The sequence below is a fragment of the Microtus ochrogaster genome, unplaced genomic scaffold, assembly GCF_000317375.1.
Source record: "Microtus ochrogaster isolate Prairie Vole_2 unplaced genomic scaffold, MicOch1.0 UNK3, whole genome shotgun sequence".
Taxonomy (NCBI): Eukaryota; Metazoa; Chordata; class Mammalia; order Rodentia; family Cricetidae; genus Microtus; species Microtus ochrogaster.
Window position 1 is genome coordinate 16928915 of NW_004949101.1, and position 15711 is coordinate 16944625.

Here is a 15711-nt window from a genome sequence, read left to right on the forward strand (position 1 = left end):
TAAGGAATTACACCCAGTAGTTAGTAAGAGATTCTTAGCAAACGTGAGTTGCATATTTATTCTTGTTGCAGATGTTCTCCAGAGGAGACAGGCCTCTTCTAGTGTAAAGCTATCAAGGATCCAGGCTGCTTCTGTGCTTTATTTGGTGACATTAGCAGGTAGTTTTCATGGTAAGAGGAGGAGAGTAGTCCTCTTAGTTGAGTCAGTGCCCCTACAAGAGATGCTTTACACAGCTTCTGAACTTGCCTCCTTAGTCAGATAGCCCTAGAAGCAGAGGAATCTGGCCTATTGCTAACCTAAGTAAAATGCGTATATTATTAAAGAAAGGGAAGATGAGTATGGTTGTACCCCAGCGATAGAACTGTCTAGAATGAGGATGATACTGCACTGGAGTGTTGGGGCTGTGTGGAGGTGGGTGTTTTAATCAGTGTTGTGTTGTGTGAAGAGACACCATTACCACAGCAATCCTTATAAAGAAAAACATTTAATTGGGTCTGGCTTACAGGTCAGAGTCCAGTCATCATGGCAGGAAGCATGCTGGCACACAGGCATACATGTTGCTGGAGAGGTAGCTTAGAGGTCTACATCTGTATCCTCAGGCAGCAGGAAGAGCAGAGACACTGGGCCAGACTTGAGCATTTGAAACCCCAAAGCCCACCCCAGTGACACACTTCCTCTAACAAGGACACACCTACTCCAACAAAGAGTGCCACTCCCTAAGCATTTAAATATATGAACCTATGGGGGCCATTCTTGTTCAAACCACCACGTGATAGTAACATGTTCTTCAGTCATACCGTATGTGTGTCAGTGTGAGTCATTTTATGGCTAGTGGTTAACCTCTTTTGGTCACGATAGTAGTAACATTTGTCTTACCTGTCACCAGTGTAGGACATCAGTGGAAATGGTATTTGTTGCCTTGCCACACGTCTGCCTCTGCCTTTCTTCAAGTTTCTTAATTTTGACAAGGGAAGTAGATGGTAGTAGCTTTACTCTAAAGACCAGGCCTCGTCAGTGTCTCAGTCCTGTAGTGAGCTCATTCTGATCTAGACCTGAAGTCTAGGTTAATACAGATATGGTGGCCTTTGTTACTCTCACTGTGATTCCCCTCTAGCATTGCAATATGAAGAATCTCTGAAGTTCAGAAAAGCTGAATTATTCAGTGAGTATTCCTATTTGCCATACCTAGACTCCATACTTACTGTGTTCGTTCTTTCTATGGCACTGCAGTCACGCCAGTCAGTGCTTGAGACCAGTCTCGGTGCTCTGGGATTGCTAGGCAAGCATTCTGTCGGAGAGCTGGGTCCTCAGCGTATCATTTATTCTACTTTTGAATATGGCTTGATCTTCTGTCCACCTGGAAGAGATGGAGATCACCAGAGCTGCCTAGAAGACTGAGAAACTGAGCTGTCTGAAAGAGACACTCTGACCTGTTGAGCTGTCTGTAGTCTGTGCCATGAGCTCCAGGTTTCTTGCTTTTGTGTGCTGTTGACAGCTTTGTGAGGGGCTGTCTGTGAGTCATTTCTGTTCCTGTCAGGAGCCCCAATAAAACTCACTGGTTCACCAAGTTGAACTTAGTGGTTTCCTTACTTTGGTCTGTCCTAAGTTCCCAATCTGGGATGAATAGACATTGATTGGTCTTCCTAGGAATAGTGTCTTACAACACAACTTGAAGTCCTAACCCTTCCACCTCTACCTCCCAATTGTTGAGGTGACAGTTGTGCGTCTGCCACTGACTTTTAATTGACCTCCTGGAATAACCTATTTCCCTTTACTCTGCTATCAGTTAAGCCAATAGAGTCATTTATTGAAGTATGTGTCATTTCATATGTCATTGCTGTTTTCAGAACACTTCTAGTAAAGGCTCCCCTGTGAACTGAGGGGCTGGAGAGGTGTGTGTGTGGAGGTCAGAGGACAGCATAGGAGTCAGTTCTCTCATTCACAATGTGGATTCCAAGACCAAACTCAGATTCTCCCACTTGGTGGCAAGACTTATGTTGAGTCATCTCACCTGCCCCTACCCCTCAGCTGTTTTTTTTTTTTTTTTTTTTTTAGACAGGGTTTCTCTGTAGCTTTGGAGCCTGTCCTGGAACTAGCTCTTGCAAACCAGGCTGGCTTCATACTCACAGAGATCCATCTGCCTCTGCCTCCCGAGTGCTGGGATTAAAGGCGTGTACCACCACCACCCAGCTCGACTTGCTGTTTTGCAAAGAGTTTGTATCCACCACCCAAGCTAGCATCTCACAAATGCCTGCAACTCCAGCTCCAAGGGATCTGATGCTCTCTTCTGACCTCCACAGTCACCTGCACACACCTGGCATACACATATCACTGTGAACTGGAGTTTTCCAGGGGTGGGGAAAGCCAAACCTGTGTGAAAGATTATCCAAGGCTTCTGACTGACTAGAATTTCATGAAAAGAACAGAGACATGTCATTTGTTCAATGTCTTTTTACGCTAGACACTGGTTTGGATAGCTTGTAGCATCTTTTCTAGTTTAAATGGTGAAGTAATTGGGAAACTAGTGAGTAGAAAAAGATCATGCATGGGTTTCCTGGCCTTTGAAGGAAGGCATCTGCTCATGTGTCATGCTCTGCACAAGAACACCAGTTCAGGCTGTCTCTAGAGGTGTCTGGCTCACCCTCTAGCTGGGGTTGATAGCCAAGTTGTTGCCACTGTAGCTTTCTGCAGCCATAGTGGCGGCCTCCCGTTCTCTTCACCCTCCAAGAGCTTGCAAAGCAACTGTGAACCTGAGAATGCCAAAGGCTCCACTTCTCTCCTATTGCCCATTGGTGACAATTGAGTTGTCATCCCATGCCCAAACTGTTTCTAAACCTAAGGAAAACCCAGAAATTAATAAGAGTGTAAAAGCAGCATTCTTCTTTGAGGTCTTGAAGATTGGATCCAGGATATTGTTATGTAAATGCTTTACCACCCTGAAACGATTGTAGAATGTGTGTGTGTGTGTTCTGTATTAGGGATTGTACCCAGAGCCAGGCAAATGTTCTGCCATTGAGCTATATCCTCAGTTTATCCATGAGTTTTTTGTTGTTTTGTGGAGTTTTTTTGTTTGTTTTTGTTCTTTTTTTTTTTTGCATTTATCTTTTACTTACTTGGTTGGGTGGGGGACATGCTCTCTAGGTGCATATATGGTCAGAGGACAACGTGGGAGAATCTTCTTTTCTTTACCATGGGTCCTGCCTATCCAGCCCAGGTTTGGTGGTAAATGTCTTTACCCCTTGTTATTAGGGTTCCTATTGCTGTGATGAAACACCATGACTAAAAGCATTTGGGGAGGGATGGGTTTAATTGGCTTATGCTTCCTTATCATTCATCACTGAAGGAAGTCAGCACAGGAACCCAAACAGGATAGGAACATAGAGTCAGGAACTAATGCAGAGGCCACTGAGACATGCTGCTTACTGGCCTGTTCGCCATGATTTACTTAATTTGCTTTCTTACAATTGCCCAGGACCACCAGACCAGGGGTGGCCCCACCCACAGTGGGCTGGACCCTCCCACTTCAATTGTTAATTAAGAAAATACCCTATAGGCTTGCCTACAGCCCAGTCTTGTGGAGGTACTCTAGTTTGTGTCAAGTTGACATTAAACTGGCCATCACACTCACTCCATGACTTCTGAAGGTAAAACTCTGTAAGTTGTGAACAAACACAGGCCTATCCAGGATGTACCAGCCTTGCTCAGGTACTGTGAGCTGCAAAAGTGTTACTGTAGACTTTCGGGTGTATTCATGTAGACACATAACGAACTATCTTAACCTTTGGTTATAAGAATCAATGAAAACTTTAGTTTTGTACAAATTTTTTATTCTTTCTGAAAGAACAGTAAACTAGTATTTTATGCATATAGTTTCAGAAAGCATTAATATGAATAAAGCAGATATGCCAAGACGTTAACTGTGATTAATTCTGGGTTATGGGTGGGAATAGATGGGAATAGGGTGATTGATTGTACTTTTCTTTGAACTCATCAGGACTTTTTTTTTTTTGCTCTTAGTTAAAAGTAAATAATTAAGTAGCTGTAATGCTTCGTGGTTCCGTGACAGATCAGCTGTATTCTGGTTAAAGATTAAATCTGAGAAACAAGAAAACGTACAAAGGGAAAAAAACCTGAATTTAGTTTTACCCATTTGATACAAAAACACTAATCAGGATAATGTTCTACTTAAGGAAAAAAGACACTCTTTACATTTATGTGCGCCTGCTTTATTTGGACTGGACAGGATACAAGTAGGAAAAAAGTCTCTCCTATTTTCAGTATTGTCTTGGCTTTCAACAGCAGTTGCCGGGGAAACACTTTTGTTTCTTGGTCACATGATCTGGACATGCTTTTTGTCAGTGGCTGGTTGTAAGTTTGTAGACCAAAGAGCTCTTAGTAACCTTGGCAGTTAGTCAGCATGCTGTCCTGAATAGAAAATGGGCCAGAGGGCCAGTGTGCAAAGTCTTTCTAGTGGGGAAATGACTAAAAAAGAAAGCGTACAGGGGCAGGTAGGTGTCATTTCTCAGGGAAAGAAGTTTATTTAATATTAAAATTATCTTGCCATTTTTACACTGTTGCTTCTAAAACCTTGCTATTCCATATGACTCTTTCCTCATAGCCTCTAACTGTTATTATAAACTATCTTAACAGAAAAAGTAAAAGGATAGTATGATAAATACTCATGAAGCCTACCATATGGTTTATTTAATTTTTGAAATAGATCTTACTATGTAGCTCTAGCTGGCCTGGAACTCTGTCATCTCACTAGCTCACTAGACCCCGTATATTTTAGAATAAATCCCCGCCCCCACAAGACACAGTTCCTCTGTGTAGCATGTGTAGCATTAGAGCCTGTCCTGCAGACCAGGCTGGCTTTGAACTCACAAAAAGATCTGCCTACCTCTGCCTCCTGAGTGCTGGGTTTAAAGGTATGCGCTGCCACCACCAAGCTAGAATAAACTTTTCTATATCCATAAAATTTTTTGGCAGTTGATTGGAATTGTGTTAAACCTACATGCTAATTTGGGGAGAATTGATATTTGTACTATCTTGTGTAACCACACCCCTGAGTAAAAATGACTCTTCCTCACCTAGCAACCATCAACTGCCAATAGCTCCTCAGCTAGAGATGGGAGCTCATGAACCCTTTCCCCAGCCGTGTTGAAATTTTGACTGTAACTGGGCAATGGTGCACGCCTTTAATCCCAACACTTGGGAGGTAGAGACAGGCGGATCTCTGCAAGTTTGAGGCCAGTCTGGTCTACAGAGCAAGTTCCAATACAGCCAGTGCTACATTGAGAAAGTGTATCTCAACCCCCCCACCCCCGCAAAAAAGAGAAGAGATATTTTGGCTTGCTCTTGTGCAGGTAAGCACACCTACTGTGAGTTCATGGGTGCAGTGTTGCGTCCTCTCTGGAAAACAGCACTTCACAGTACAGCTCCCTATCCTCCAGCTCTTAGTCTTTCTTCCTCTTCTGTGATGTTCACCAAGCCTTGTTAGGGCGGTCGTGGGGTTCCTACGAAAGTCCCATTTAGTAACTCACAGCCACCTGTTTTATTCTCAGCATTTTGACCAGTTGTGAGCTTCTACAGTAACCACTAACCCAGTGCGAAAAGAAGCTTCTATGAGCAAGGTTGGGAGGAACATAGCTCTGTGAGTGTAAACAAATACTTAGAAAGCAGTTCGATGACTTCCAGTCAAGAATACAATAGTACTAGGTTTCCCCTGGTTCCTGTGAGCACCGCAGCCAAGGGCTTTGGGCCAAGTTTACAGTACCAGGCATGGATTTCCTTCTGTGGAGCAGGCCTCAAATCCAGTTATAAGGTGGCTGATTAACCCATAACATTCATGATATTATTATTATACCAGTGGGCACATCTTGCCTGGAAGGTTGTTATTGTAGCATGCAGGGGCCGTTGTTGTGTATGGCCACTGATGTCTTTCTCCTCTGGAAGCCTGTATAACATATTCCAGCACCATGAAAGCTGGCCATCAGGGAGAGAGTTCACTAGTCAGTTCCAGATGTATTCTTTGTCTGCAGTGAGAATGTGGGATGTCTTCTGCAGTAGGTTCTTTTTTGTTGTTGTTTGTTTGTTTGTTTTTTCCAGAGAGAGAGAAAGAAAGAAAGTCTCTGATTGTGAGTCCTGGTAGGCCTGGAACTCACTATGTAGACCAAGCTAGCCTTGAACTTGAAGAAATGCACTTACCTCGGCCTACAAAGTGTTGGGATTAAAGGCATGCACCACTGTGCCCAGCCTGAAATATATTTTGTGAAATTTTTCATGTGCATATTTTGTTTTTATCCGTTTCTATGCATCACATGTGTGCCTGGTTCCTCACGGAGGCAAGAACAGCATGTCAGATCCCTGAACTGGACTTATATATGGTTATGAGCCACCATGTGGATGCCTTAAACTCAAATCCCCTGAAAAGCAGCCAGTGTTCTTATTACTGAACCATCTCTCCAGCTCTTTACTCTCTGTTTTTGGTAGACAATCAAGAGCAGTGGCAATACCCTGTCTTGTTTTGGGGAGCCTTTGGAGCCTCCCTGATCAATAACTTATAGGGTAGGATCCTATGCCTGTACTGGATTTTCATCTAATAGCCCATGTCTTCTGGGAGCAGCATTGTCCATCCTTGCAGGGTACCTCCTTTCATCTCTTTTTAAGTCATATTTTTCAAGAGGGTGTGTGTGTGTGTGTGTGTGTGTGTGTGTGTGTGTGTGTGTTGTACCATGTATGTACAGGTGCCCCAGAAGGGGGCATTGGATCCCCTGGAACTGAAATTACAAGCAGGTGTAAGTTGTCAAAGTGTGTTCTGGGTTCTGGACCTGCATCTTGGGAACTGAACTCTGGTTCTTTGGAAGAGCAGCAAGTGCTCTTAAATACTGCCATTTCTCCAGTCCCTTAAGTCATAGTTTAAGATGACACAGTAGTGGCTTTGCATGAGAGTTTTTTTATAAATCCTTAGTTTTGATTAACCCACCCCCACTCCTTTCTCTTTCCTCACAACCCTACCCCCATTATGACTGGGGTAAAATGGAATCTCAAAGTAGTTTTAGTTTGTATTCCTAATGGTTAATGATACTGAACACTTAAAAATGTTTGTGGTGGGGTGTGGGCAAAGACCTGGAGGTGGTGAAGGATCAGGCTTGACCTGACATTGACATTGGGTACTCATCTTTGGGGTTACTGAGAAGGAATAGAGGGAGATAGAAAGGCAGAACAGTTCATAGAGATTTCATTGTTTAGGAATACATGTTTTCTTACACTTTGCCTGGGTGCAAGAAATGTCCCTTCTGCCAGAGGAGTAATAGCTCTCTAGAAATCAAGTGTTTCTTCTGTGCTGAGATTCCATGAGGGTGGTCAAATGGAAGGATTGGAGCTGAGTTTGTTGAGCCATTTATGTCAATTTTTGTTTGCTACTTTTGATACAGACTGGTAAAGACCAAAATTAACCTAAATCAGCATGGAAACTTGTCTTTCAGATCCAACAAAAGTAAAAAGGTGTTGGGAATTCTTGAATCATCTCCTGATTGATTATGAATAGGGCCTTGGTGTCATCCTTCACTGAATAAAAGAGCCACTGACAGACTGGTTTATAATCAGTAGTCCAGATAGTCTTTAGACCACTTAAATATAATCATCTGGTCCAGAAAATGGAGGAGAAGGCTATGGTTCTAAGTATCAGCATCCGGACCTAACAAAGCCATCCCTCCTGCGTGTGTTTTTAGGGATTTTCATGCAATGCTACACTCAGGAAACTGTTGTTCTGTTACAGCTGCAGCCGTCTCCGCCAGGTTCAGAGCATCCTGACACAGAGCAGCAAGTCTCAGCCTGATGGGATTCTCTGCATCCTAGGTCAGTGTTTTCATGAAGTGGGACTCACAGTGGCAGTGGTTTGCATTCTTTAACTCAGGAAGATAATAATAATAATGCTATCATGGAAGTTTCATTGTAGGTTAGTGTTTTCCCAGTTCTCTTCCCTGTGAAGTCTCCTGTTCTATTGTGGGTGAATATTAAAAGAGATGTCAGTGATATAAGGAGCTCCTGCTGCAACCCATTCTTTCTAAAATCATATAGACAACAGCTACTGACCCTGACCCTGCCATCCTGCACATGGCTGTAGGCCCGGGATGCCTCAGACATTGGGAGGCAGTGGTAAAGACAGTGTCATTTAATTTCTTTTGTCTCTGGTCACACCTTTCTAGATAATCTTAGTGAGGGCCATCTGCAGGAGCATATATCACCACACCACACTCAAAGTGCATCCCTTCTGATGCTTGTGAAGGATTAGAGTTTTTTGTTCCACCCTCGTGTCTTCATCTTTTTCAAACCACCATTCACACATTTTTCATAAAGATCTCTTTGAGATCTGTTCTTGGGCTAACTGAAAGTATTCCAAGATCTTTAGTAAGTCAATAGAAGACCATATTTGCTGGTTCTTTCTGCCCTTAAGAATTGCTTTATATGGGGCTGGAGATGTCTTAGTAGTTAAGAGCACTTGATGTTCTTCCAAAGGACCCAGGTTCGATTCCCAGCACCCACATAGTGACTCACAATCATCTGTAATTCCAATTCTAGGGGACCTTATGTATCCTGGAGGGTGCTCTTCTTGCCTCATTGGGCACCAAGCATACATGGTTCACACACATACATGTGGGCCAAACACCTATATATGTAAACTAAAAACCAAAAGAAAAAAATGCTTTTTAGAAATCAACAGCCTTAGTAATATTTGTTACTTAATTCTCCCATCTATGTAGACCTTGAGATCCAAGAAAGGTGTCTTATGGTTCAGCCTGTTTCTTTAACAAGGGGTTGTTTATTTAGTTTTAGCTCAAAACTGGTTTGAACTGCCTGAAGCCATGAGGGCTTTATCACTGGCGTTTATTGTGTTCCATGGTATAAGACGGCTAGTCACAGCCTTCCTTGCCTTGCAGGAATTGACAGCAGGTACAACGAAGGCTGCAGGGAGCTGGCCAATTACCTTCTGCTCGGATTATACAGTCAGAATACCACTGAATTTGAGAAAACAGGATTTTCTGAAGAAATTCTAGATGGTAAGTCTGTATTATATTGGCAAATGGTAGGAGAGAGTGGTTTATTTCTTTGGATCCTTAATTCATGATTTTTTTTAAAAAAATAGTTTTAATTTTAATTTATTGTGTGGGTGTTTTATTTGCATGTTTGAATGTGCACCTTGTGTGTGCTTGGTGCCCTTGGGCCAGAAGAGGACATTAAATCTGGAACTGGAGTTACAGGTGGTTGTGAGCCAACATTCAGGTGTTCTGGTTGAAACCCAGTCCTCTGGAAGAGTAGCAAGTACTTTAACTGCTAAGCTATCTCTCCAGCTCCAATTCATGGGCTTTTGTTTCTGTGGGTTTTTTTGTTTCTGTTTCTGTTTTTGTGGGTTTGTTTGTTGTTTGTGACAGAGTCTTGTGTAGCTCTAAATGGCTTGAAGCTCGCTGTGTAGACAAGGCTGACTTTGAACTCTGGCGTCTACCTGCCTCTGCCTCCCTAGTGCTGAAATTAAACACATACACTCAGCACCCCGTGCATGATTTTTTAATGGGAAAATGTGGTCGAATTTTAAGTAGTTCAATGCTCTGGTAAATTCTTACCTTATTTTGCTTTATTGGCTGAATGATGTGTGACGTCCTAATTAGTCTTGAAATTGGCAACCCTCTGACCTCAGCCTCCCAAGTAGCTAGTATTAACAACTGATAAGATTTTGTCTTTTTAATAGTGAAAAGTTGCATTTCCTAATTGACCTATTAAGTAATATATTCTGTTGGTCACACACTGCATAACAGACTATCAACAAGCAGGTTCCAGAATACATTTATTGGGTAAATCATCTTTGAGACCAAAAGCTGACATCAGGGTTTGGCATTCTCTCTTGGCAGTGCACTAGCTTTTCTTAGTATTGCCTGCTGCTGCTTTTCACCGAAGGTTTAGATTGTGTGCTGTTACCCACTGAAAGCAGTTAGAGCTTTGAGGCAAGGATGATTTGTTCTTGTAAGCTGTTCTTGTGAGGAAGAACACTTCATGTGGATGGTTAGCTGAGGAACAAGGGCCTATTGTCCTGCTGTCCTTGGGAATTGTTTTTCCTGTGACTTTATACAATGCAGGCTTTCTGCCTGCAGTCTGCCTTCTCTGGCTTGGAGACACTGCGTGTGTTGATGCTGCTGTGGGCTGTTGCCCAGGAGCTATCCCTGATATCATATATTTAGCATTATAAATTGTTGCGAGATGAGTCAGAAGACCTACAACAAACAAGTGAAACTGGACAAGAGACAAGACGCTTTTGCAGGGCAGCTGGGAAGGGCATGAAAGCAAACATTTGATGTCAGATGATCTCACTTGAGTATAGTGGTTCTCAGCTGGGGGGCAGTTTTGTCCCTTGTGGGGGACATTTAGCAATGTCTGAAGACATTTTTGATGGCCATGGTTGGAGCCATGATACTACTGGCATCTAGTGGATGCCAGGGCTGCTGCTAAACATCTCAAAATGCACAAAAAGCCTCAATTCCATGATGAAGAATTATCTGACTTAAACTGTCACTAGTTCTGAGTCACAGACTATTGGAAAATTCTGTCATGCTAAAGTCCCCAGTACTGTCGGTTCATAGTTTAGTCAAAGCTGTCCTTGTTACAAATACAGAAAAAGAAGACTGAAATTCCTCTTTTGTTAATGTCCTTTCTTCCTTTTCCTTCCTTCCTTCATCTTTCTGTCTGAGGTAGGCGCTCTCTCTGTACTTAGACTGGCTTTAGATCCACAGTGCTTCCAGCCTCCTGGGTGCTAGGTTTACACGCATGAGCCACCACTGTTATCTTCATCCGTTCTTTTTCTTTTTAATTTTTGATATTAAAATAAAATTATAACATTTTTCCTTCCCTTTCTTTCCTCTAAACAAGTGGTTCTCCACCTGTGTGACCCTTTTTGGCAACCCTCTATCTCCAAAAAACATTTACATTATGATTCATAACAGTAGCAAAATTACAGTTATGAAATGGCCAATGAAAATAATTTTATGGTTGGGGTTTACCACAACACGAGGAACAACTGTATTAAAGAGTCCTAGCATTAGGAGGGTTGAGAACCACTGCTCTAAAACCTCATATGTCCTCCCCCTCCCTTCAAATTCATGGCCTCTTTTTAAATTATTATTGAGTACATATACATATATATTCCTATATATAATCTTCTCAGTTCATATAATAACACTTGTAAATACGTTTTTAGGGCTGACCATTTGTCTCTGGACAACTAGTTGGTGTGCTCTTCCCTGGAATGCCACCTCTCCTTCTCCCCGTGTTTCTCAGTTGCCTGTAGTTTTTTGTGTAGAGTTGAGGCTTCAAGGGCTTTTTTTCCCTGTCCACTTAGACATGTTCATTGGTAATGTCCTTGCTCAACTCATGTTTGGGTGGTCATATTGCTGAGACTTTTATGGATGTAGCTTCTGACATTACAATTGTTTTTTAATTCATTTGTTTGCTTGTTTGTTTCAGATTTTGATTTAAAATTACTGGGCCGGGCCAGGCCAGGTGTCTCAAGCCTTTCATCCCAGCATTTGAGAAACAGAGGCAGGTGGATCTCAGTGAGTCTAAGACTGGCCTGGCCTACAGAGTGAGTTCCAAGACAGGCAGGGCTTGAATAAAATAAATTTTCTTTCAGGGGGCTGGAGACAGGACTCAGTGGTTAGGAACATTGACTGTTCTTCCAGAGGACCTGGATCCAATTCCCTGTGCCTATATGATGACTCAGCTGTCTACAGCTCCAGTCCCAGGGGATCAGAGGCCCTCGACTGGCCTCTCTGCATGTACCAGGAATACAAGTGAGACACAGACATACATGTAAGCAAAACACCCATACAAATAAGATAAAGTAAACATCTCAAATATAAAATATCTTCCCTTAAATGTAGTGTTCTGGTCAGAATTTATTTTGGAAACTTGTACTTGCTACACATTTCACTGCAACCATAGTTACAAGGGACATATCAGTACTAAAATTAAGGAAAATGCTTAATTCCTAAAGATGTGTTTTTTCTTTTTCTTGTTTTTTGGCTTTATCCTGTCATTTGTCACAGTGGATACTTAGCAAATAAGCGTTTTTCTCCAAATTAATAAAGTCATTTTTATATCCACATAGTTTGAAAGCTAAAATCACCAGATTGTTGCTGCTGCTGTTTCTCCTTCTTCCCCTCCTTTCTCTTCTCCCCTCCTTCTCCTATCCCTCTTCTTCCTCCTCCTCCTCCTCTTCTTCCTCTTCTTCTTTTAATTTTTGAAGCAGAGCTTCACGATGTGGTCCTGCTGTCCTGAAACTTGTTATGTAGACCACACTGGCATCAAACTCAGAGAACTCGAATTCACAGAGATCCTCCTGCCTCTGTTTCCTAAGTGCTAGGACTAAAGGCACAGGCCACCACAACTAGCATGCTTCTACCTTTAACTTTATGAACATAAAAAGGCCAATGTAAGATACTTATTTTTTAGACATTTTCAAAAGTGTTAAACATAATTTTACCACTATTACTACGATGATGATGTTGATGATGATTGATGATGACGATGGACGATGACGACGACGACGATGACAACAGGTTCTCTTTATGTAGCTCTGGCCATCCTGGAACAGACTGTGTAGACTATGCTGGCCTCAAACTCATAGAATTCTGTGATTAAAAGCTTGTTCTACCACACTGGCCAGCCCTACTATCCCTTGTCCTTTTCTCCTCTTCCTTGTCCTCCTGCTTCTTCTCATTCTCCTGCTGCTGTCTTTTGGGGGGGATTTTTTTCACACCAGTGTCTCTATTTAAATCAGGGTGTCATCCTTGAACTTGAATCATAAGCATGTGCCATGATATCCAGCTTCCCTGCTTCATTCTTCCTCCTCCTCCTCCTCCTCCTCCTCCTCCTCCTCCTCCTCCTTCTCCTCCTCCTCCTCCTCCTCCTTTTTCTCCTCCTCTTTCTTCTTTTGAGGTAGAATCTGGCCATCCTGGAACAAGTCACTGCATATAAAGACCATGCTGGCCTTGAACTCACAGAGATTCTCATACCTCTGCCCCCACCCCCATTGCTTGGATTAAATGATTAAAGTCACTACACCTGACCATATTTTCTTCTTTATTTGTTTAACTCTGTTAAATATCAGTCTATTGAGAGTACGAAATTTGTTAGCAATTGTTAAAATTGGTGGGGTTTTTTTTTTGTTTGTTTGTTTTTGGATACTAAGTCTTTAGGGTTACACTTCAGTGTATAGTATGTGTGGTGTATAGTGGATCATGTGTGGTGTATGATGGGTGCCTCACGTTTTCTGGTATCACAAAATTTCTCCCTTAGCAGGTAGTCTACAGGGCTCTGGGGGTGATGGGATGTGAGGAAACCCAGTACTGAGACATAAGAGAGGTTTGTTTCTTCCTTTGCACTTTTCTTCCAGCAAGTCCTAGCTTAGTCTTGTTAGAAAGAGGTCTAGTGGCACCGCCGTCACAGGAGCCATGGAATGAAGCCTGCTTTTCTTTTGGAACTATGCAGACTTTTATTTTCCATGCCTAGACTACTTTAGTAATTCTGCCCTATTCCATTACTCTCTCAGGGAACTTGACTTTGCCTGGGTTTCTTTGCACTCTTGGGATTTCCTTATTTACTTGATCTACCACTGTTGATGACTGTTCTAAATCTGCTGTCTGTTGGTATGTTTCCAGAAGCTCTTTCACTTGCCTGCATTTCCTTCCTTCCAGCCTTTCCTGTGTGCAGAGTTCACTGCTGCACACAGTAACCTTTTCTAAGACTGACAGGCAGAGTCCAGACTCACAATTGCCTGGAGCCAAGTGAACCTTTGGCCAGGAATTTTAGACACTGGTTTTAGTGTGTAGTCCCTGCTGTTGGTGCTGTTTCTTGACTCAGTAGCCCTGTAATTTCCGTTTGATACTTATCTCCTCGTCGAAGTATTTTGTAAAGCCAGGTGTGGTGATGCACATCTGAAATCCCAGCACTTTGAAGACAAAGGCGAGGAACGCTATAAATTCAAGGCCAACCTGGTCTACACAGCGAATTCCAGATCAGCCAGGTCTGTGTAGCCTAAAAAAGAAGCCAGGCCTAGTGGCACAGTTCTGAAATCACAGCTGCTTGGGAGGCTGAGACAGGAGCATTGTTCAAGGCCTCCCTGTGCCGAGTACTGAGTGGAAGGCCAGCTGAGGCAATTTAGACTGATGAGTGCCAGCCTAGAACCTGTGTAGCTCTAGCTCAACCTTCAGTATGCAGCCACTGTCATCAGTTAATCGGTAAATAAAGAAGAAACACAGTACCGCATCTCTGAGTTTGTTGAACTTTGTAGTACACTGCTTCAGCTAATGAAGCCTGCTCTTTTGACTTATTCTGGGCATACACTGTCATATCTAGGAGGCTGTCATAGGAAGAGCATTGTAGCAACACTAGAAAATCCTTACTGTCCACACTTGACCCTGCTTGGTTAAATAATTATACATTTAGGCTTTTGTTACATTGTTTCTGAAATAGCTGTATGTTTTGGTTTTGAGATTTATTTGTTTGTTTGTTATAATAGAAGTGAACCCAGGGCCTGGCCATGCAACCCTGAATTACTGAACTACAATTCATTAGGCATTAGTGGAAGTTACTATTTTCTGGGCAGAAACTGTCTGAAGGGAAAGCCTTTGACAATTTTGTGTTTTTCTTTTTTCTTACAGATGTGATTATATTGATTAAATCAGATAGTGTCCATTTGTACTGTAATCCTATCAACTATGGATACCTTTTGCCTTATGTAGCACATTGGAGAAACCTGCATTTCCACTGCATGACCGGAAATGAGGTGAGGAGGGAAGACAGGCTAAGTACTTCATTCAGCAAAGTGTCAACTTGGACCAGAAGCCCCTTAGCAAACATCACAGATCCAGCGTCAGAATATGGTCACACAAAAATGAATATTCAAGAAAAAAGCTTTTTAGTTGTTTACCTGGTGGAGACAAAAGAGCTTTTACACTGGGCTTCTGAGCCCACCATCCTGAGCTGCCTTTCTCACCTATTCTGTCCCATGCTCAGGGACTGCCCCTGCAGGCTTTTCCAACCTCCACATTCAGGGCCAGAGTAGGCAAGAATAGCTGCAAATGTCACTCAACCCAAAGTTGTAGGCTTATTTAAATAGTTATAGGATCTTTATTTTTATTTATTTGTTTTGTTTGAGACAGGGTCTCACTGTGTAACCCTGACGGTCTGAAACTCAGAGGTCTACTGACCTCTGTCTCCTAAGTGCTGGGATTAAAGGCATGTCCCACCAGCCAAGAAGATTATTATTTTTTAATATAATTTGATAATGCAATTTTTGAGTGAGTCTAAACTATAGATGACAAAGTAGAGTTACAGTGTCAAAAGACTGGACATGCCTAACAAAGCTTGGAATTTCTTAAACTTTGGGACATTTATGTCTAGGTTCTTAGTGTCTATTTCAAATAGAAAATAAAACCCTTTGGGTTCTTTCTAGAAAGAAAACTGGGAATTTTCTGCCTGTAATGTCATGGCAGTTTCTACCCAGCATTAATTAAGACCTTTTATTTCCATGTGATTGTTGGGGGAACTTGAAGGAACAGGTCTTATGTCTTCCATTTACATCTCAGTCAATCCATTTAGGGTTGAGTTTTGTTTATGAGATGAAGAAATGGAGACTGCCTTTGACAACAAACAGGATAG

The 15711-nt window shown here is 42.3% G+C and overlaps 1 protein-coding gene across 3 annotated transcripts in view; it reads left to right on the forward strand.

Annotated features, from left to right (window-relative positions):
• CUNH20orf194 (chromosome unknown C20orf194 homolog) overlaps positions 1 to 15711 on the forward strand; it is a 137368-nt gene that overhangs the window by 7263 nt on the left and 114394 nt on the right. For all 3 annotated transcript variants that reach the window (XM_005365596.2, XM_026788471.1, XM_026788470.1), the window contains exons 2-4: positions 7781 to 7860; positions 8943 to 9062; positions 14712 to 14836. In XM_005365596.2, coding sequence (XP_005365653.1) covers positions 7781 to 7860; positions 8943 to 9062; positions 14712 to 14836 — 325 coding nt within the window. The remainder of the gene's footprint in view (positions 1 to 7780; positions 7861 to 8942; positions 9063 to 14711; positions 14837 to 15711) is intronic.